General features: G+C 38.7%; 1 protein-coding gene across 1 annotated transcript in view; it reads right to left on the bottom strand.

The window, feature by feature from the left end:
- Positions 1 to 23,304, bottom strand: part of LOC134528049 (sister chromatid cohesion protein DCC1) — a 41,967-nt gene that overhangs the window by 10,067 nt on the left and 8,596 nt on the right. Inside the window, exons 2-6 of the mRNA XM_063361250.1 lie at positions 20,790 to 20,966; positions 18,839 to 19,010; positions 15,297 to 15,711; positions 14,194 to 14,319; positions 1,841 to 2,018 (exon numbers count right to left, since the gene is read on the bottom strand). Coding sequence (XP_063217320.1) covers positions 1,841 to 2,018; positions 14,194 to 14,319; positions 15,297 to 15,711; positions 18,839 to 19,010; positions 20,790 to 20,966 — 1,068 coding nt within the window. The remainder of the gene's footprint in view (positions 1 to 1,840; positions 2,019 to 14,193; positions 14,320 to 15,296; positions 15,712 to 18,838; positions 19,011 to 20,789; positions 20,967 to 23,304) is intronic.

Genomic DNA, 23,304 nt, shown 5'->3' with positions numbered 1-23,304 from the left:
GCGTGCGTGCGTGCGTGCGTGCGTGCGTGCGTGCGTGCGTGCGTGCGTGCGTGCGTGCGTGCGTGCGTGCGTGCGTGCGTGCGTGCGTGCGTGCGTGCGTGCGTGCGTGCGTGCGTGCGTGCGTGCGTGCGTGCGTGCGTGCGTGCGTGCGTGCGTGCGTGCGTGCGTGCGTGCGTGCGTGCGTGCGTGCGTGCGTGCGTGCGTGCGTGCGTGCGTGCGTGCGTGCGTGCGTGCGTGCGTGCGTGCGTGCGTGCGTGCGTGCGTGCGTGCGTGCGTGCGTGCGTGCGTGCGTGCGTGCGTGCGTGCGTGCGTGCGTGCGTGCGTGCGTGCGTGCGTGCGTGCGTGCGTGCGTGCGTGCGTGCGTGCGTGCGTGCGTGCGTGCGTGCGTGCGTGCGTGCGTGCGTGCGTGCGTGCGTGCGTGCGTGCGTGCGTGCGTGCGTGCGTGCGTGCGTGCGTGCGTGCGTGCGTGCGTGCGTGCGTGCGTGCGTGCGTGCGTGCGTGCGTGCGTGCGTGCGTGCGTGCGTGCGTGCGTGCGTGCGTGCGTGCGTGCGTGCGTGCGTGCGTGCGTGCGTGCGTGCGTGCGTGCGTGCGTGCGTGCGTGCGTGCGTGCGTGCGTGCGTGCGTGCGTGCGTGCGTGCGTGCGTGCGTGCGTGCGTGCGTGCGTGCGTGGGTGCGTGTGTGCGTGCGTGCGCGCGCGCGTGTGTGTGTGTGTGTGTGTGTGTGTGTGTGTGTGTGTGAAACAGAGGCCTTGTTGCTTGTGCGTATGTGTGGGGGCTGGCCAGAAACGTCACCCGTCACCCGGCAGTTAACGACTTCCACTCCTCCCCCCCCCCCCCCAAAAAAAATTTTTTTCCCGTGTATAGCGCGCATCCTTATTTTTTTCCTTTACTTGAGGGGAAAAAAGGGCGCGCTATACACGAGTATATACGGTAACAACAGTAACAAAACCTTTGTATCATTTAACTAATTTGACTACAAACGTTTTCTTTGAATATCTCAAAACTAACTTTTCAGGACTTGTGGGGTTTCTCAAATGACCGATTCATAAATATTTATAGTCATTTAGTAATGACTATATATATATTACCATTATAATATAAATATCTCGATTTTTAAATGTTGTTGACTTATAATTTGCTTGATATTGCTACTATTGTATTAATGCTTTGCGTGAACAAACTTTTTTGTTGTAAATTTCATTTTGTATTCTGATAAAAAAAACATTACAATAAATGAAGTAAGCTCACCGGACAAAAGATAGTCACCCCTGGAGAAATCATTACAAGCACATTTAGTACCGCGTAACTTCGCCTCTGGACTTGATAACCGTTAACCGTCTGGGCTCGGTTAGAAATTGAGGTAGTTCAGATACGTTGCATACAGGTTTAGTCACTCACTGAGGATTTGATCCTGCAGTTCCGCCAAATTGTTGGGATGCTGATGTCTGCGTTTTACTCGCTGTATACTATATCTATATGTCTATATGTCTATCTCTCTCTCTCTCTCTCTCTATACACACACACAGTCAAATGACTGTATATATTTCATTATTACTGTATATATTATTAGTAATACGTACAGTCATGTCAGTATGTATTAATATTATAATGGTAATAGGCCCAAATATTATATGTATTTTTTTTTATTTTATTGCAAAATATTTAGGGAATCTGCCTACTATTGCCATTGGCAGAGACTGGACATTAAGCTTACCAACTAAAACTCAGGTACCGTACATATGTCAACTGAAAACGGTATAAAAATCTGGATGACTGCTGTGACCATGATCAACTTGCCCTCTCAAAATGTCACACATGCAGATTGCAACTGCTGCACTTACTGAATGTAGGGGTGAATCTCAACCAGGGTCCACTTCTCTCTCATCTGAAACAGTACCCTGAACCTTTCGTTCACGTCTTCCGGCAGGTCCGTCTCGGCAAAGTACCAGATCACCTCTGGCTTGGATTTAAGGTCCATCAGGGCGATACCATCCAGGTACTTCATGTCCGTCTTCATGCCTGGAACAGCGTAAGAACCGTGTTTTTCTTCTTCTCTTCTGCAATTACTAATGGGAAAAAGGTCAGACAGTGACATGGCTCACAATAAAGTTTCATGAAATAACTTAAGGCTTGTGTGGATAACAGTTTGATGTGAAAATAATTCTACCATGTTTTCTCGTATAATCGTCGCACATTTAATTCTAAAATCAAGTTTGAAAAGTAGGGGTGCGATAATTATGTGAGAGAAAAATATATTTGTTAGATAAAGTTATTCATGAAAACAAAACCCATTCAAGGCAAGTGCATTTATTTAAAAAGTGAAGTTTAAAAGAGCACGCCAAACAATTTAAATTAATAAGTAGGGCCACGATTATATGGTGAATCGTGAAATCGCGAAATTTTCCGCGAATTTTTATGGAAAATGTGAAAAACTCGATTTTTAAGAAAAACCACATAATAACACCGAAATTACACAATACAAGTCTCTTATATTTTAATGTGAAAAGTCATGAACAGGGTGTCCACACAAATCAGCAATAAAATTTCCCTGACTTTTCCCTGATTTTCCCTGACCAAAATTTCAAATTTCCCTGACCAATTGATTTTTTTGAAACTTGCCTATTTCACCATTTTTGAACGAAATAAAGAAAATCCAGCCTCCACCATCCCCATAGCTGGCCTAGTTCTCTCTCCACTTTATTTATTTTTTAGTTTAATTTATATTTATAAAATTGAAAAATTATCAATACAAAGGCTAGAAAGCAACAACAAAATCAATAAAAATGCAACAAAACACAGTAACAATGAAACTAAATATAGTATGTAGTTAGAATGATATTGCACACTAATTTTAAATGGAATAAGCAATAGTCATTAATTAGTAGTTTTTAGTCTTTAAAACACTGATTTAAGGAACTTGATACATTAATGATAGCTTCTAGTTATTTTTCATATTCTGAAGAAGTTTTTTCTTGCGTTCAATTTCGATGTCTTCTTTCTCTCTCTCCAATTTCATGATTTTCTTCTTTTCTTCTAGCTCCCTAAGCTGTTGCTCAATTTTCCTTTTTTCCTGGCCGTTGTTTCTCTTCTTCTGCATTCAACTTATTTTTATTTTCCAAATATGCTTGGTATCTTTGCCTTGAAGCTCGCACAGAAACAAGCATGCTTCTTGTAATGGTCACCTCTTGTGTTCCACCCATATTCTTCACAGCATCACAAATAATACGTTGAGCCACTAGAGATTCTTCCAATAAATTTTCAACAAGGAGAGACTTGTTTATTGAGAAGCCACTTTCCACGGAAGCATTCCCATGTGACAAGATGAAACAGAGTTTCATGACTTGCCACAAATCCTCAAACCTCTTGTCATTGCCAATAAGTGAATGAAAAAATTCATCTAGTCCAAGAGTATCATTGTTGTGAGTGGCAAAATCTGTGAAACTCGTTTTCCATGTCTCCGATTGAGCTTCTGCAGTCAGAGTAACATACTGCTTTTTGGCTGTATCAGCCAGCTTTTCCGAGATCCTTTTGGCACCATGTAACTCTTCAAGAACAGTGTCGACTCTCTTCAAACCCAAACCTGACTGGAAGAAAATAACCCTTGGATCGAAGCAAGTAATCCTCGTACAAGATGTGATTTCAGAGGGCTTTTCAATTTTAGCTTTTCTACAATGCTGACAAGAAATTTTTGAAACTCATTTTTAAACATAAGTTTCTTCTTGTCAGAACACTTTAATTCTTTAAGCATCTTTTTGGCAGCATATCCAACATCAACTTTCTCTATAGGTATTAGATTTTCATTGTCGGACAAATCTAAAGTCATCAGTTTGTATGTTGTACTGGCTTCAGCAATTACTTCTTGCTTGACAAATCTCATTAGGAGATTCCTAACAAGTTCTTGAAGTGCTGTGTACAGGAAAGGCACCAAAGGTTTCTGACTTTGAAACCGAACCAAGAAAGGTTCACACTCTGATATTAGACTTTTGAAAGCTGTCATCCTGACTTTCAGAAGAGGGTCAGCCATAGCTTCTTTGAGACATTTTTAATTATCATTTCCTGGAAGTGATTCTTCTTCAAGAAATTTCTGAACATTGTCATATATTTTCAGTGCTCGTTCAACACAAGCTCCATTTTCTAGCCACCTCACAGAAGTAAACTTAAAGGGAAAGTCTTTATTCTGTGTAATGTCTATGTACTTTGCTCGCCGTGCTGGACTGTCTTTGAAAAGACCATACATGGCTCTCAGAACGGAATTAACATCCCAACCAGCTGTTTGATGACCAGTCTTCACAGCTCCATTAACTGTATGTAAGCCACAGGTGCCAATATCAAGGAGAGATTTTCCATCCGGATTGTCATCTTTCAGTTTACTTTCAAGTTTCTTATAAAAACTATGATTTACATTTGACCCATCCATCGAAACTTGCAACAAGTTTTTTAAAGGGAGCATAAGGCCTTCAGAGAATCCTGCCAACAGATGTACAGCAGTTGCACGTCCTAAGAAAACACTGTTCCAATAACGTGTGCCAACTCTTTGTTGGTTGACATCCCAAAAACATACAAACATGTCCATTTGACCCCTCTGCACTACCTTATTAAGTGATTCATCAAAACACACTACATAATCACTGCAGTTGTTCAAGTCAGACTTCAAACAATCTCTGAAATAAGGGGCTAATCCATGATTAATTACATACGAGGCTTTAGTTTTCTTCATTGAGAAATTCTGAGCTATTTTGCTATCGTGAGACATTCTTCGGAAAACAGATGCACTTCTGTCACAAGTGTTCAAAGACATCTTTCCTGAAACTACTTCCAGTGCCCACATTATTTCTGCTGATGTAACATCATCATTCACTGTGAAAGTCTTCACATTAGTTTGCTGCAAGACTGGAGTTAAAGAAATACTACAGGATGAGTCTGACGTTGAAGATGAATTTGATGCATGTGAGCTACATGGTGGAAATGAAGGCACTTCACACTGCTCAGTTCTAGCAGATTTGGTGGAAAACGAAATTTTGGGTTGCAAACATGTACTTTGAACATTTTTCACATGCTTTGGTCCCTTAGCATGAGAAAGAACAGACTGTCTCCCCATATTACTAATCTTGAAAGATTTCATGCACACTTTACAATAAGCTAATGAAGAATCTCCAGGCACCAAGTCTAACCAACTGGCAAATTCTGGATTCAGTTTGTAATCTAACCATTGTTTATTAAATATACACTGCTTAGCCATGGTTCCTTCAACTATAGAACAATTTTGCAATGACACAAAAATTGACAGAACCAGGTTTACACCACCTGATGGAGCTGTTCAGTTTTTATTTTCACTAGTAGATCACACTTTTTTAAAACCTGAAACACGTCACCAAAACAAATCATTGACATTAAAAATATGTACACAATCATATACAAAAAATATATCTGTTGTATGTTTGCATTTCAGTTCTTGTAATCTTCAATTCAAAATAAATATGAAAATTTTATCATGCAGAGGTCTGCATTGTATTATTTAACAGTCTCTGGGAAAGACAAGGATACAAATACATGCATATACAGGTTACCACAGTAAAGTTCCTACCACTGCATGGGCAGACTTTCATAAAATTACAATAATCATACTCAACTGCATTACGAAAAATGCAAATTCAAACAAAACCTTGCATACACCATTACATTGTGTGCGACTGTGTCTCAAACCATGACCTGAAAAAAAAATGCTTCCACGGTCTGGGTGATGGCAGACTGGAGCATGACATTTACCCCTCAAATTGCTATCATTGGGGAATCTCCATGACTTTTCCATGATCTAAAGTGAATTCCCTGACTTTCCCTGACCAACTTCAACTTCCCTGACTTTTCCCTGATTTTCCAGAATGTGGACACCCTGATTAAGCAAAAACTACACACACTATAACCCCCATTTTACATATGCTCACGGTTCCACGGATTGCATTCGTAAAATCGATGCCTTTGTAAAATCGGGGGTTGCCCATTTTGACCCCCCACCAACCAGAAGAAAAAGATTGGTTTACGTTTGTATTAAATGTTTCTAGTATTATTCATGTGTATTTGGTCATAAAAATAATATACTTTTAAATATGATTACTATTAACGCAACAAAAAGAAAACCCCCGACGGAAGCGTGTGAACATGGAATGTGTGCTGACCCGCCGGCGCACTCACTCACTCGCCTGCCCGCCGCCTGCCTTCCCTTCTCATCCCAGCGCTGGGCTGCCGTCTGTCGCGTAGCACACATTAAAGATTATTTAAAGTTTGCTACGCGACAGGATACCACGTTATTTAAACCTGCCCGCCTTATACAAACTGTTATTTCTACGATTGAGTGAATAGTCACATCTTCCAGTTGTGAACAGTGTGGAATATTAATGCTAATAGCAACAAGCTTGATAGTTAAGACTTGCCTGGGTCCTGATTGATAAGCTGGAAGAATTTCCTGCCTTGCATTTCTATGTCCATCCTCTAATCAGCTTTAGGGCGCCGTCTGGTCAGCGTGTGTGTTAGTGAAGCGGGATAAGAGCGATGCTCAATGGTGGTTCTAGCGCGGTAAAACCTCTTAGTGCAAGGCTCTGAACTGGCGCGCAGTCATCTCGTTCCCATCAGATAACTGTGAAATTTGAGTGGTGACCGTAACATTAAATAGCGGAAAAATAAAGATAAAGGTGTAATGCATTTACCTCAGATACTTTCGAGAAATTTGTAACGGGTTTTTTACACCTAAATCTTCGAAAACATGCCTTTTAGCCATTTTATCTCCTCTAAATCATCTTGATCCGATATCAAACGGGGCATTAACAAATTCTTAAATGCTTTTCGTAAACAGACTCCAGTCGGATATCTAGTGTAGTTGGAAATCGCGTAGGTTTTTCGTGGCTGTGCGCGGCACACGACTGTAGTTGCCATGTGTCACGCGCCGAGAATGTTGTCCTGCAGGAAGGGCGAGTATAGTTCGTTTGCGGTAAAAATGAATACTTTTACGGCCCTGCTAAATTTTTCCATTAAAAAAATTTTGAAGTTTCAGTCATTTTCCAGCAGAAATAATGTTGTGTAACTAACAAACAAATTGTATCAAAACAATTAACATAAATGGCTGTTGCGGGGGCCCTTAAAAAATTTTCGTTTCGCCAGAAATGGACTATACAAACCTGGCTTTCGTCGCACGCAGTTTGGAGAAGGGGAGGAAGGATGTTGACAGTTTCACATGGCAAAGGACGTTGAGGGAGGAGGGGGAGAGAGACACGATGGTTTGTATGCCTGGGAGGGATGAACCTTGAAGTCTGGGCAAGGGAAGGAGAGGTAAGCCGTATGACATCATGCATCAACTGGTTGGAAGGCAGCTCATATCCTTGTGCTCATCATCTGTCATCCAGACTAAACAAATTGCAGTCTGTAATTGAGGTGCTGACAAAAGGTATATTGCCAGAATCAGTTGACAACATTTTGTCAACAATGAAAACTGTACATACTGCAGAACTGAAAGAGAAGTTCAAGCATACAGCAAATTTGAGTCTGCTGAAACTTAATGAACTGATCACTTGTGATCCTTCTCGGCATCTGTTTACAAATATTGGAGCACTTTTTGACCCTCAGAATATAGGAAGCAAAATGTGGATGATAAAGAATTCTTACAGCACACCCAGACCCTACCTTTCATCAAGCAGGTACCAAAGCTTACTCTAGCAGGCGGATATGTAGCCCCGAAAAAAATTGTCACTGAAGAACAAAAAAAGCCAAATGTGAACCACATCGACGTGATGGAGATTTTGTGTCGAATGAAAGCAAATTACTCAGAATTTGCAACAGCAGCCTTGAAGTTGCTCTGGATACCAACCTCAAAAGTCGACTCTGAACTGTCTTTTTCAACATACTCTTTAATTGTTAGTGACAGAAGAAGATCGCTGAAGCCAGAAAATGCAGAACTTTTAACAATGGTAGCATTTTCGTAATTTTTGTGTAAAAGTGTGCATAGTAAAGCTTTCTGCAGTTTCTTATTTTAATGTGTCATCCAAAAAACTGTGATTACCTGATGAGCGATGGTACTTTTTAAGAGAAAATGTTTAACCAGAACATTAAAATGTTGATTACATGTGATTCTAAACAACACAATAGGCCCAACTGCTATTTTTTATGTCACAATCGTGAAATATATTGTGTAAGTACCATGAAAAGCTTAAAAAACCCATATTTTTTTAAAAAAACAAAAAAACGACGAAATGTGTGGTTTTAAATGACGAAATCAGGTTCAAATAAAAACCATATAATCTTGGCTCTATTAATAAGTCATGCAACAAAAATCTTTCCTCAACTTTAAATAGAAAAACCAAAACTGTAACGCGAACGCAAGCCACTTGAATCTGTGACGTTAACTAACGCGTAACTATTGTTGTAGTACACACTTGACACGAAAGATTGCGGGCTATCAAATGTAGTTGAATATGCACTAGACAGAGAGTGCGCATTTAATTCAATCGGCGAGATATCGATATTAGACTATGTGTGTGCGCTCTATACGGGAAGCAACATAACCAAACATGAATAATGCCCGCTAGCGCTTTGCAAATTATTGTAAATGGTACATCACGATGAAACAAACGAACAGATAAAGATAATAACATTTAAAAACGTCTTTAAAAGATAATTTACACATCAGACAACTTCGTATTTCCGTTAATTAAATAAGTAAGTGGTAATGTCCAAATAAATATTAGATATACTTTAAAATACATCGTTTTATACGGAAAAGATACCTACACAAAGCGCTCGGCATCTGATAGCGGGACAAAAAACAACATGCGACGTTTACGCGAGAAGATTTTTTATCCCAATTTTGACGGCCTAAAATGTAAGTGCGACGGTTATGCGAGTGCGACGATTATGCGATAAAAGAGGGTAATTAAGCAATTTAAGTAGGAAAAATTAAGAAGGAAAAAAAGCATTAACCTATGTGTAAAAGAAATATTAACTTTTATTGTACACAGAAACAAAGCCTTCTACCATTTTTACCAGTGTCAAAAATGAAGATAAACGATGCAACATATTTGTGTTATGCTGAGCAGCAATACTATTGATTGCCACTGCACTGTAGTAGGGAAAAAAATGTAAATTTCAGGCATTTTCTTTTCGTAGTTTGCTTGCTACATTACAAATCTATGACATACAACAAGCCATTCCAAAATGTCATCTTTTCCAGTGATCTGAAAAGTAAAAAGTGAAATTAATATTTTATGTATTTCCGGTGATGTAATTATATAAATTATCTGTACTTTAAGAAAACTGAGCAAATTACAAAATAAAGGTACATAATTATATACTCATTCCACATGTCAAATATGTACCCTCTTTTATCGCGTAATCGTCGCACCCACTTGGATGTCAAAATATGGATAAAAAAAACCTCTCACGTAAACTTCGCATGATGTTTTTGGTTCCGCTATTAGATTCCGAGCGCTTTGAGTGGGTTTTTTTCCGTATAAAACAATGTATTTTAAAATAGATATCTAATATTTATTCGGACATTACCTCTTACTTTTTAATTAATGGAAATAGGTATACGTAGTTGTCTGATGCGTAAATTTTCTTTTAAAAACGTTTTTAAACGTTATAACTAGTGTTGCACCGATGCGGATACCGATGAATTGTAATCGGCGATTATGGGTACTTACCAATTAATCGTAATCGGCGATTATCTTAACGATTACTTTGCCGAATATCTACGTCCCCGCGTAATTAAGTAGGTTTTTACCGTGTAATATTTAGTTACACATTTTAGGACGAAATATGGTAATATTTGTATATATTACAAAATTCATCTAACTCAGTCATATCAAGATTACAGATATTTCGTTAAGTTTAATAAATCTCATTGCCTCGAACAATAAAAAATAAATTTTTCCTACACGTTTATTTACGTTTCGTCTTTTGTTCTGTCTTTTGTTTAGTGGCCTTGTACATTACCTATAGCTAGGGACCCCAGAAAATGGTAAATAAAACTGGCTCATTTCGGTGTAAAAAAATTACAAAAGCGGTGCAAAAAATCTGTGTAAAAATAAGCAAGCGGTGCTAAAAATCGGTGTAAAAATTTGGTGAGATACATTAAATTAAAATTGAAATTGGCAAACGAGGATGGTTTTGCTTCAAATTTTTTTAAATTTCAATATTAACCATAAAATGCACTCAGTTGGCAAACACAAAAAAGTTTTTAGTGTTTCTAGTTTTCTTCTTGGTCTTGTCTCCTTTACAGCAACCCTGTGTTCCCCTAGCCTGTTCTATTCCATCTATTTCTAACCAAATAAAAAATAATAAAATTTTATAAATGCAATAAAAATACTGAACCACAGTACCTTGAACATATTTATTTAACCAGGTCCTCATGTTTGGGTCATCTGCTTTTTCCAAAGGTATGTTTGCCCCCACCATCATTTCAACAAAGTCAATTATAAATTGTTGTTTGTTTACAACTATGTTTTTAGAAGTTTGCAAAGCAGCTGCTATAGACGTCTGTTTTGCAGTACCGGTAGTCGACGTTGATGCCGCACATAATTTTTTTTATGAGTTTCGTTAAAAACGTGTTTTAGGCATGTGTCTCGACGCATCCAGTCCACACGAACGTTGCAAAACTTACACATTATCATCTTATCCTTAACATCAAATATATAAAATCCTTCCTGCTTCATCTCTCGTTCTCGATCGAAAACCGTAAATATTTTCGGCATCTAACACAAAAATAAGCACTACTAACTAGATGCTTGGAAATTAAAACCGAGTAACTGAGACGTCAAAAAAAAAAAACACTACTGCAAACTGCACCGTAAAAACATTATGCCGTAGTGGCACGCACACGAAAAAATATTGTGTTCGGCCAGAATGAAACTATTATGTAAGCGTAAATATTGTTCGCTTCTGTGCGCTAGAATTTTTGAGAACTAATACCAACTACACGAAAATTGTGTTCGTAACGCTGCTACATAGCGGCAACGTAAATATACACGTTTGCCGCCATGTTGGAACTACAATCGATTTCGTTACGCGATAGCAATACAATCGATAGTAAGATTATTTACAGTATCCGACCAATGTAAACATTCTTGGTAACGGAAATTACGTGGATTTCGCGCAAAGTTTCGTGTTTTGTGAAAAAATAGCAGATTTCGTGAAAACTGTGAAATAGTGCCCAATTTCGCGGTATTTCGTGTATTTCGCGGTTCACCATTTTCTGGGGTCCCTACCTATAGCCAGTGACGTAAAATAGATGGCACGCAATCAAAATACCACAAGCATTTGCAGTGGATTCTATGAGAATCGATCTTTTCGAGTCGTAGTAGCGGTTCAAAATCATGGTCCCGATACCTTTCAGAGTTTATCACTGCGTTTTACAAACTCGTTATGGCGTCTTTGGTAACATTATCCGTTGTTGTGTTATTTGTATAGACGTGAAAAGTGAAAAAGTATTTATAATTTTATACATTCAGTCAACATTAATAAAATCACATGTGCTAGAATTGGTTTTGAGTCATTTTTATATAATTATAGTGAGATGGCGACTAGGGAGAAAAAAAGTGAAGTGTGGAAATATTTTTTCTATAAATTCAAGTGAACAAAATATAGCAACATGATTACATTGTTAAACGGTAATTTCTCGATGTAACCTTATGTGATATGATAGTCGATAATAATGCTAGTTTTCCGCAACAAAAACTTACCCACTGTAAATTACAATTATTAGACTGTAGTTCAAGTTGTTTACAATAACAAATATAAATAGAAGTTAATTTAATTTACACTTTGCAATGACTTAATAGTGTATTTTATATATTTTTATACTGTTATTTTAACTGTATTCTCAATTTTACCTAATCTTGTTATTAAATTCACATGGGAATAAAAAATTTTGTGTGCATTATTACACTTCAAAAAATTTGTTCATTATAATCGGTAACTGAATCGGTATCTGCCGATTATTGCTCTCATAATCGGTAATCGAATCGGTAATCGGTAAAGTCATATCGGTGCACCACTAGTTATAACGTTAATCTTTTCGTCTGTGTCGCCGTGGTGTACCGCTTACAAAAATGTAGCCAGCGCTCGTTGCAATCATTAATGTTTGGTTATGTTGCTTCCCGTATAGAGTGCACGCACGTAGCAGAATACAGTGAAACCTCTATTTAACAAATCTCAAGGGACCAAAATTTGTTGTGTTTGTTGTAAAGGGGTTTGTTAAATGGAGGTTTCGCACAATATATTTCTAGTCATCATAAAGCTTCACATAAATGGCTAGAACTGTATTTCTGACTGTTTAATACAATATGAGGAATTAAACATGAAAAAGTACATAGAATACACTTGTTTAATGGCCAACCATTTGATGCTTGGAAATTTATCAATTCCCATCCCCAGTGCTTCCTGGCGTGCCTTTTATTGTAAAATCGGCCCAGAGACATTGATGTTAGATGCCCTAGCCTCCATTAGCCAGTCAAAAAGTATCTTGTCTAAATCATCATTTTTACATACTTTCACAAGTTTTCGATTTGTTCCTACCAGAGAACCGTTGTTTTCGATCTGTTCCCGGTTGGATAATATGGTCGAAAGTGTAGACGCCGGGATGTCGAAACGTTTAGCTATATCACTTTTTTTTCCACCTTCATGAACAGCATTTAAAATTTCTAATTTTATTTTAACGTCAATCCGTCGCCGCTTTTTAGGATTACAATTCATTTTACAGTAGTACCGTGTTGATTTCCGTAACTACGTGTGGAAATAAATAAACAGTGAAAACTGAAAAAACGTAAATTGTACTCCACCATAGATAAATATATTTGTGTGTGCGCATCTATAACCATAGAAACGCAAAATATACTAGTTGTTTGTCTTGCCAGAGCGATGGTACGAGAGGTTTCCGCCACTAGCGCTAAATGTACCCGCCATTTTGAACAAAGTGTGGCATGTATACACAATGTGTGTTATCCATGATGCTTTGTTTATTTATTGTCTTCCGCGATGGTGCATATTATTTTACGGTTATACGCACATATTTTTTAAGCAGTGAATGCAAAAAAATTAGTGGATGTCTTGTAGGAGATGTTTATTTTTGCGTGTTTTTCAAAAGCGGCAGTTCGTTGTAAAGGGAATTTCACTATTTCGGAACAAATAAAATTTGGTATTTAGAGGTTAAAACAGCATTGATCTTATGGCGGTTTGGCGGGACCAAAATTTTATTTCGTTGTATGGGGTTTTTCGTTAATTAGAATATTCTTTATGGAGGTTTTACTGTATCAATATCTTGCCGAGTTCATGCAATGCGCGCTCTCTGTTTGGTTATGTTGCGTCCCGTATAGAGCATGCACACGTAGCTGAATATCAATATCTCGCTGAGTGCATGCAACGCGCGCTCTCTGTCGAGTACCGAGTTAACTACATCTGATGGCTTGCTCTCTTTCGTGGAGTGTGTACTTACTACGGCGATAGTTACGCGTTCGTTCAGCATGCATTTGGATCACGTATTTTGTTTTTCTATTTAAAGTTGAAAGGTTTTTTTTTGCACGACTTATTAATTTTAATTGTTTGGCGTGCTCTTTTATACTTCACGTTTTAAATAAACGTACTTTCCATGAATTGGTTTTGTTTTTATGAATAACTTTAACTAACAAAAATTTTTTTTACACATAATCGTCGCACCTCTACTTTTCAAACTTGATTTTAGAATAAAAAGTGAGACGATTATGCGAGAAAACACGGAATACAGTTATAAGAAAAGATTATTAAGTCTCGCCCTTTGAGTCTAGCTTTACTCACTCACTTGACTCAGCTTGAGTTTTCGAGTCTCATCTCTAATTATTATCTGTGTGTGTTCTAGTCATGTGCTTTATGTTAATTTGTGTTCTTCAGTTTAATGATTTTGAGTGTATTTATTGCATTATTTGTTAAGTGCCTGCCTCTTAAATGCTTTGACTGTAGGCAGGCACTAATGTAGAAAAAATTATTATTATTATTATTATTATTATTACGTATGAAACTTTTTCTTATTTTCTTAATAACACTGTGAGATATTTCACTGAAATAGCTTCCTTTTAATTCAAGAAAGGACTATCAATTTCACTTATCAAACCCGGAGACTGAAAATTTTCAAGTGAAAACCTCTAAATATAATAAGTCAGTCCTCAAGCATGCCCGTCACCTTCGGGCACGCTCTGTTGCCAGGCCGTGAGGAACTCGTTCAGGTTGAACTTGCCGGCCGCCCGGAGCAGCACTTCCGCCAGGATGCAACACACCCGGTCCCCCCTCAGCCGGAACAGCCCCTCGTCTGCAACACCCGACACCATCGTCCGAGCCTCAGCCCCCGGAGGCCCGATGCACGCACAGTGGATCCCAGCTCGGCCGGACACTTACGGCCAGTTGCACCACTCTGCTCTTCGATCCGCGATCCAATGATCTTAGCCCAAGAATTATCTAAGGATCATTCTTCTAAACGCTTCTCCAACACATACTAGGACTACAAGATCTTAGCTTTAGTGAAACATTTAGTCAAACATTTCCAATCTTCGACAACAGGAGGCAGCAGTGTCGAAGAAATGTTAGGTGCATTTCTAGTAGTGGGCTGGAACGACATGAGTCGCTACAATCGATTGTGACTTGGCGAACAAATGTTTGATGCGATTACCACAAAGATAGCCGCACGTATAGTTGCTGCCTTTTCTTTTGATTTTTAATATATGAAAAAATATAATGATACGTATTTAAAATTTAGTACAAAACAAAAGTTGGAAATATGAATAGATTTAAAAGTTTTATTTAATATGGCAAGTAATCATGAAAAAAAAAAAATTCAAACAAGCTAATATAACAGGCATTTCATACATTTAAAATATGGGTATTTCACGTGAGAAAAGATTCTACCACTATTTTAAGTAACATTTCTTATACGTGTGTTGTATATATATTGCGCAATTTTTTTTAATAACACTCGAATATTAACATCTGATTAAATTTACATGCATAAAGTATGTGAAAAGCCGGCCATATCTGCTGGCGCAGTGTCAATACGAGATCACTGCTATGAACCAACCAAGAGTCGATTCACATCTAAGTAAACTCTCAACTATTCAAACCTGGATTAACCATTTATTGGGGTTATCCATTAAATTTAAGAAAGTACTCATAAAAATTGCTGCACCTGTTACAAAGTAACTCATAAATGAGGAGTTTGACTGTAATAAAAACTAAGCCTCTTGAGCAGTAAGCAAAGAACGAAACAGTACACACACATGCTGCAGCTAATACCTGCGGTAGGCTCCGTGTACCACCGGAAGCACTGGGCCAGAATGCTCTCCGGGACCAGGCCGGACAGGGTGGACAGGGTGAGGTCCCGGGGGACGGCGTCCAGGGGCCACGAGTTCTCGTCCACCAGGTTGAGGATGTGGGAGACGACCCGGAAGCGGTACTCGTGGTCCAGGACGCGCCAGGCGCCGTCCAGCTCGACTGCAAGCATCTCGCGGAGGGCGGCGCGCAGCTCCTGCTCGCTCGCCTGCACGGCCACCAGCAGCTCAGGGAAGGAGTAGGTGCGCACCCCGCCCTGCCGCAGGTCCTCCTCCAGCTCCGGCCCGCGGTAGCGGCTCTCGTCCAGCAGGCGGCGTAGCTTCTGCAGGCGCGGCTTGCACTGACGCAGCTCCAGGTACTTGTAGAACACCCCGGCCACCTGCCGCAGCCACCACGCCCCCCGTACAGTGCTCTCCTCGGCTCCACCACTGAACATGTCCCAACAACTGCCACAACATCAACCATACAGTGCTCTCCTCAGCTCCACCACTGAACAATGTCCCAACAACTTCAACGGCATCCACCGTACAGTGCTCTCCTCAGCTCCACCACTGAACAATGTCCCAACAACTTCAACGACATCTACCGTACAGTGCTCTTCTCGGCTCCACCACTGAACAATGTCCCAACAACTGCCACGACATCCACCATACAGTGCTCTCCTCAGCTCCACCACTGAACAATGTCCCAACAACTTCAACGACATCCACCGTATAGAGCTCTTCTCGGCTCCACCACTGAACAATGTCCCAACAACTGCCACGACATCTACCGTACAGTGCTCTCCTCGGCTCCACCACTGAACATGTCCCAACAACTGCCACAACACCCACCATACAGTGCTCTCCTCAGCTCCACCACTGAACAATGTCCCAACAACTTCAACGACATCCACCGTATAGAGCTCTTCTCGGCTCCACCACTGAACAATGTCCCAACAACTGCCACAACATCTACCGTACAGTGCTCTCCTCAGCTCCACCACTGAACAATGTCCCAACAACTTCAACGACATCTACCGTACAGTGCTCTCCTCGGCTCCACCACTGAACATGTCCCAACAACTGCCACAACACCCACCATACAGTGCTTTCCTCAGCTCCACCACTGAACAATGTCCCAACAACTTCAACGGCATCCACCGTACAGTGCTCTCCTCAGCTCCACCACTGAACAATGTCCCAACAACTTCAACGACATCTACCGTACAGTGCTCTTCTCGGCTCCACCACTGAACAATGTCCCAACAACTGCCACGACATCCACCGTACAGTGCTATCCTCGGCTCCACCACTGAACAATGTCCCAACAACTGCCACAACATCCACCGTACAGTGCTCTCCTCAGCTCCACCACTGAACAATGTCCCAACAACTTCAACGACATCCGCCGTATAGAGCTCTTCTCGGCTCCACCACTGAACAATGTCCCAACAACTGCCACAACACCCACCGTACAGTGCTCTCCTCAGCTCCACCACTGAACAATGTCCCAACAACTTCAACGGCATCCACCGTACAGTGCTCTCCTCAGCTCCACCACTGAACAATGTCCCAACAACTTCAACGACATCTACCGTACAGTGCTCTTCTTCGGCTCCACCACTGAACAATGTCCCAACAACTGCCACGACATCCACCATACAGTGCTCTTCTCGGCTCCACCACTGAACAATGTCCCAACAACTGCCCAAACATTTACCGTACAGCCTAACATTAGTACTATAGACAAGTCAGTTTCATTTTAAAACAGGAGATATCAGTGTCATTGTTTTTACTTCTATGTATTGTCTTTAAATATATATATATATATATATATATATATATATATATATATATATATATATGTATATACTATTCAACAAATATGAAACTAAAATATTTCTTAATACTTATTTTACCCAAATAGTCTCATTTTGATTGAAACCTGATGTACTTTTAAGTAAAATCATTAGAAATAAGTATGTCTATAACAGAACTACAAAAACATAAAAATTAATCTGAAATGTTTGTGTTTGAAACATGTGCCATCATTAATGTAAAAATGTAACTAATGTTTGACATGCAAGATCAAACAATATAATATTATTTTTATCCAAATCCAGTTAATTCATTCATTTTAGTACAAAATTCATGTTAAAATAATTTATTACATTCAACAATTTTATTATGACAAAACATTAAATTTTTGTAATTTTAGTTAAGTTTTGTCAACACTCAACAGGCCTATTGATTTCATGCTTTTAGTTAAATTTTGGTGCGAAGTGGTGTATTAACTTGCAGTTCGGTGATGTGTTGTATTTTCATGCTAGCTAGCGGTGGTATTTCTGTTTTATCGCAATCCACTATACAATCTTGTCCCTAAGTTTTATTATTTTATATCCAATGCAATGCTCTTATCTCCACTAAAGCAAGACAAAAACTAAACACATGTTGTCATGAATATTTTTATTATTATTATGAAATTTTTTCTTAAAATTATGATGGTAAATGCACACCCGATTTATATTCTGGCTTTCAGAATCAATGTTGTGCCTACAAAGGGAAGTATGATTCTTTTTGTCCTTCAACCCTTGCAGTTTTGGTTGGTCGTATCAAAAACTTATTCAGACAAAAGATATTGGTATTACTGCTTGGAGTTATACTACATTCAAACGGATGTGATATTTTTAATATTATGGGAATTACAGTGATTTTTCGGTTTTTCAAAAAACTTTCCCCATTTCTACCCCTTTAAACGGATATTGCCCATTAATGAACTCAACAGAGATTTTTTACAAATATATTTTATGTATTAGTTTAAAGTGATTTGTGAAAAATTGCGAGAGTTATCGTTTCCACAAAATTGTGATATACATATACTTTTGAGTTTACGATGTTTTAATGTCTATGAACCAAGAAACTAAAAATTATATAAACTTTCTCTAGAAAGTCGCACCATACAATAGGTAGTATGTCTTTTAAATCTACCTAAAAGAGAGTAAGGTACACGAAAATTAGGTGTAAAATAAAGAAAGTTAAAAGAAACATCTGGCAATGCACTTTCTTAAACCAGTAAATTTGAAGGTTAAAAGTTGTTTTGTTTATCTGGTTAAATACATAAAATAGAACATTATTAATTTACACCATAATTGATTATATGTTAAATATAAATACAATGTGTGAATAATGTTGCGGGAAACAAATATAAATATCTCAATAACTCATCTTAGCCTCATAATTGTTACCTTTTTTTTTCAATAATTTTTTTTATGAATGAGTCTGACATGGTGTAGGCCACGTATTGGTAAAATATAATTTGAAATAATATTTAATTTAAAATGTCTAATCAAATATCAAATATTTCATGATTATTTAACATTTAATTATTCACAAAAATTAATATTTTTCAAATACTCGCAGACCACTGCCACTTTTAGTTTCAGCCATTTTGATAAAAATAAATGCATTATTTTTGGGTGAGTAATGTAGGTTTTTTTTTTAATAGTAAAAACTAATGAAATATACTTTCTTCTCTTGCAAGATTCTCTCGGCAGCCTGCGATGTGCCGATCTCATCCGCCAACACCAGGTCCGGCACTAGAAGCATGGAATTTGACGTCTCCGCTTCCTTAACTTCAAACGTCTGGTTGCGCGTGCACAACACCGCGTTCTCATCCTTCTCTCCGCGAAATACAAGCCTGGACACAATCACCGCCATGCATACAGACCACGCATTACACACAACTTCAACTTGCTAAACTATCAAGAGCAAGCCGTTTGGAAAAAAAACCCGTAGACTAACAAGGCTTTGCTTGCCAGCTGACATAAAAAGTGTAAGAATGATTTCTTAACACAAATGACAAAACATTTGATTCAGATTTCAAACCAAGCACTTTAATACAGATTGGTTTAATGGTCATAAAACACCTCACCAAAGTGATACAGGCTTGATTTCCAGTAAATCCAGAATGAAATAGAAACATGGCTAACTATTTTTCATCTGCTAAGTACTTCGGATTTCCCCCAACAATACTGTTTCAAAACTGCTGCTCTCCCTCAACAAAAAGGCACAGTTTTAAATATGACTTCTCCCTGACCAAAATTTATAATTTCCCCCCAACTATTTATTTATTTTAATAATTTACCAATATTGCAATTTTCTAGAATAAATAAATAAAATTCAACCTCCACTATCATCATGACTGCCCTAGTTCTCTCTCTTCTTTCTAGATTTCAAACAGAAATTTGCATAGGTACACCATTTTATAGTGTCTATGACTATGCTCTACAAAATACCAACAGAAAAAAAAAAGGCTTCCATAGTACCAGTGAGGGAAGACTGGAACATGAAATTTTCCCCTGAAATTAATATCCCGGAAGAATTTCCATGTAAAATAGCGCCTGCCTGCAGAATGCCAGCGTGCGGCGGGAAGTCGCCCACCAGAAGTCTGAGGCCAGCACTCTGCAGGTAGCCGCACTTACTGTTTTACACACAGCAACACTTTCTTAACTTTTTTTTATGTATGTTAAGAGGAACATTTTAAATTAAAGAAAAGCTTTTTTAAATTTGTGTTTATTATTCTTTTACTTTTGAAATTTAATTAATTAACTTCACAAAGTAAGTATGTAAGTATTCAATTTATGGCTGAGAATCAATTTTGATTATGTAAGTAGGTATCTATGTCATTATAATTCATTAAGAAATAAATTTTGGTCCAATTTTTTTTTAATTATTTTATATACAGGCTGTTTGGTAGAAGGGAGAACTGAATAACATTTTTTGAGGGATTGGAGAGGTCATTGGCTATAGTTATTGTTATTACCCTTTGACCTCATGTCTTAATTTCAAGGTAAGAGAGATATGAAATTTTTTAGATTTTGTTGAAGATTACCCAAAATCTTGCCTTTAAGTCATCATAACATTTATATTTGTGGCAGTAATAGCACAAAATAACTGTTGTTTTATTCTGCAATGTATATTTATTCTAAATACTTCATTATTTGTACAATGGATTTCAGGAAAATTAAATATGCGCTTCCAAAATCCACAAAATGTGTAAATGTAGGACAAACTTTCAACATTAAAATTCATTATTAAAAAAACTAAATGCTATTGTTAATGAGGCTTTATTTAAAAAAAGTTATCTATTTTATACCAACAGAAATTTAATTTTTAATCAATATTTCAAGTAGGTGTTAAATTAAAGTGTTTGTTATAGGTATTCAACATTTTACAACTAACTAGTGTAAAAGAGTTCGCCCAAAAAGACACCATGCAGGAGCATGAATTACAGAGTCACCTTAGCTTTAAGACAGGAGTGTACGTAGCATATCATTTTGGTTTGGGAGGGGGATAGAACCACTTTGATAGACTTTTTTAAGATTTTAGGGGGTGGGGATATATATATCCCTGTCATTCCCCTTTCATCAAAAAACCACATTGCCGCCGCCCGAAGGTTGAGACGGGAGGAACACACCTATCCCCGCCCCGCAGGACACCGAGAAGGGTGTCGTCCAGCTCCACGAACTTGTAGTGGTCCCGGATGTCGCCGGCCGGGGGAAAGCACAGCACCTGCGTCACCGGGGCCAGCTCGCCCTCGTCCAACTTGGCGTGTCCGATGACGGTGCGCACTTCCTCCAACGTCCGCACGTACCTGCAGACACACCAGAGAAGACACCGTGGCTACCTGGGCACACACACGGTGCGCAGAGCTTCAGATAAAACAACACGACTTGAATTTACGAATACATTAAGCGTGGATGAGTAGTTCCGTTTCCATGTTCTTAACATGTGTTTTCAAAAGAGCAAAATGATCTAAAAAGTGTGTTTTCAGAATAATCTTTAAGCCCGAAACTCCCCAAAGAGATTCTTGAAAGTACTCAGGGGACGTGCATTAAATCTTTATCTTTCTTTCCCCGCCATATAATGTTTTGGTTACTGCTCAAATCTGAAGTTGACCTACGCACGAGGAGGAGACTGCATGCCAGTTCGGAGCCTTGCGCTTAGAGGCAATAACACGCTACGAAACACCAGCGAGCGTCGCACTTACAAATACACCCCTGGCTAGGCTGGCCCTCTTGTGAAACACACCTGAAGCTGTCAACATACACGGGCTCCCAGATACGCTAGATGCTAACATCAGACAGCTCTAAACCTTCCCAAAACAGGTGCAAATGTTAAAAATAACCTAGCTGCAAGAAATGACTGTATATTATTTTATAAAGGACATATTCTTTTTCCCCATCCCCCCCCCTCAAGCATATTTTTTCTACTCCTGCCATGTGGTGATCTATATTATTACAATACAAAAATATTAGGTCAGGTCTTGTAGAAATTTTTTCCATGCATCTTCAACTGACGATCACAATACGAGGGTCATTCAATAAGTAACGAGACAAATTGATGTAGTTCAAAGTTCAAAAACAGTTTATTTAATAAAACATTTTTTACCCATTTTTCAACCCCCCCCCCCCTCCCAAACACTTATACATTTTTCCCATCGTTACCTTAAGTTGTATATGCCCCTGGCATAACATTTTTTTGGCTGCTTTCGGAGCCACACTGGCACCTGAATCTTGACTTCTTCGTTAGAGCCAAATTTTTTGCCACGTAGGGCTTCCTTAAGGGGACCAAATATATGAAAGTCCGAGGGGCGACATCTGTATGGTAAGGAGGATGTGGAAGAATCTTCCAGCCCAGTTTTTGAATGCATTCTTGCATTATCTGTGCTGTATGCAGCCGTGCATTTTCGTGAAGCAAAATCACACCTTTTTTCAAAAGTCCACATTTAGTGTGAATTGCAGGCTTTAATTTGTTTTCAAGCGTATCAGTGTAATATTGACTGTTAATTGTTCGTTGGTCTTCAAGAAAATTGCATAAAATAGGGCCTTGTGTGTACCAGAAAAATGTAATCCTCACTTTACCAAAAGATGGCTGGGTCTTGAATTTTTTCCGCATTGGAGAATTTGTGTGTTTCCACTCAAGCCTTTGTCTCTTCAACTCAGGCTAATGAATCCATGTCTCATAGCCTTTTACAATTCTTTCAAAAAAAAGGTTTTTTCTCAATGGAACATAGAACTTTCATCTGTTTACTGAATTGAAGCCTTGTTTTTTTGTGGACGTCCGTAAGTTATCTCGGCACCCAACTCGCACATTTTTTCTTGTATTGCAGTTTATTTTTTGAATGATGTTATGGACAGTTTCAAACCTTGCAGACACCTTTGCAGCTGTAATTTCAAAAGCCATTCTTCTGTTGTCTTGGATTATCACGTTAATGGGAGATTCAAAGGAGGAAGTGGCAATGTCGACTGGTCGGCCACGCTGCTCATCACCAATACTTTTGCGACAACTTTTAAATTGTTCTACCCACTTACCTTTAACACCTTCCGCAACCAATAATCTAATCACGGCACGTTGTTCGTACGTGGTGCAATTCTCAATCAGACTTGACATCTTGAACTGACATTTATAGGTCATGTTTACAAATTCTTAGCAAACAGCTGATCAGAAGTCATTGCAAAGAAGCCAACTTACAAACTTTTGAAAGTTTCACATTTATTAAATAAACCATTTTTGAGCTAAATTGATTTGTCTCGTTACTTACTGAATGACCCTCGTACATTGTGTTATCACAAGTTTTTGTTATGTCCAGGATCTTTGATGTGTACTAACTTAAAACATCATGTACCACAGGTTCAATGTATACAGGATCATGCCATTACGATCAATATATACAGGAACATTCCATCAGGATCAAGGGATGAACTTGGATACGTGATACAAAAATTTTATTTTTTCTTTTGTTAAAGGAATCAAAAAATTAAGATAATGTAAATTGTCTCCTTTGCCTTGAGTAGGTTAGTTCTGTCCTACTTATTAAAGAAATAACAACAAAGCGAAAGGTTTGGTGATTTTAGTTAAGCTACATTAAAAATGGTTTCATGTGTTTGCATCCTGATATGTTAGCCAATATCAACAAAATTGTCACCAAG

Source organism: Bacillus rossius, chromosome 1, assembly GCF_032445375.1.
Source record: "Bacillus rossius redtenbacheri isolate Brsri chromosome 1, Brsri_v3, whole genome shotgun sequence".
Taxonomy (NCBI): Eukaryota; Metazoa; Arthropoda; class Insecta; order Phasmatodea; family Bacillidae; genus Bacillus; species Bacillus rossius.
The sequence above is the reverse complement of the archived record's forward strand: the minus strand, read 5'-3'. Positions and strand labels throughout refer to the sequence as shown.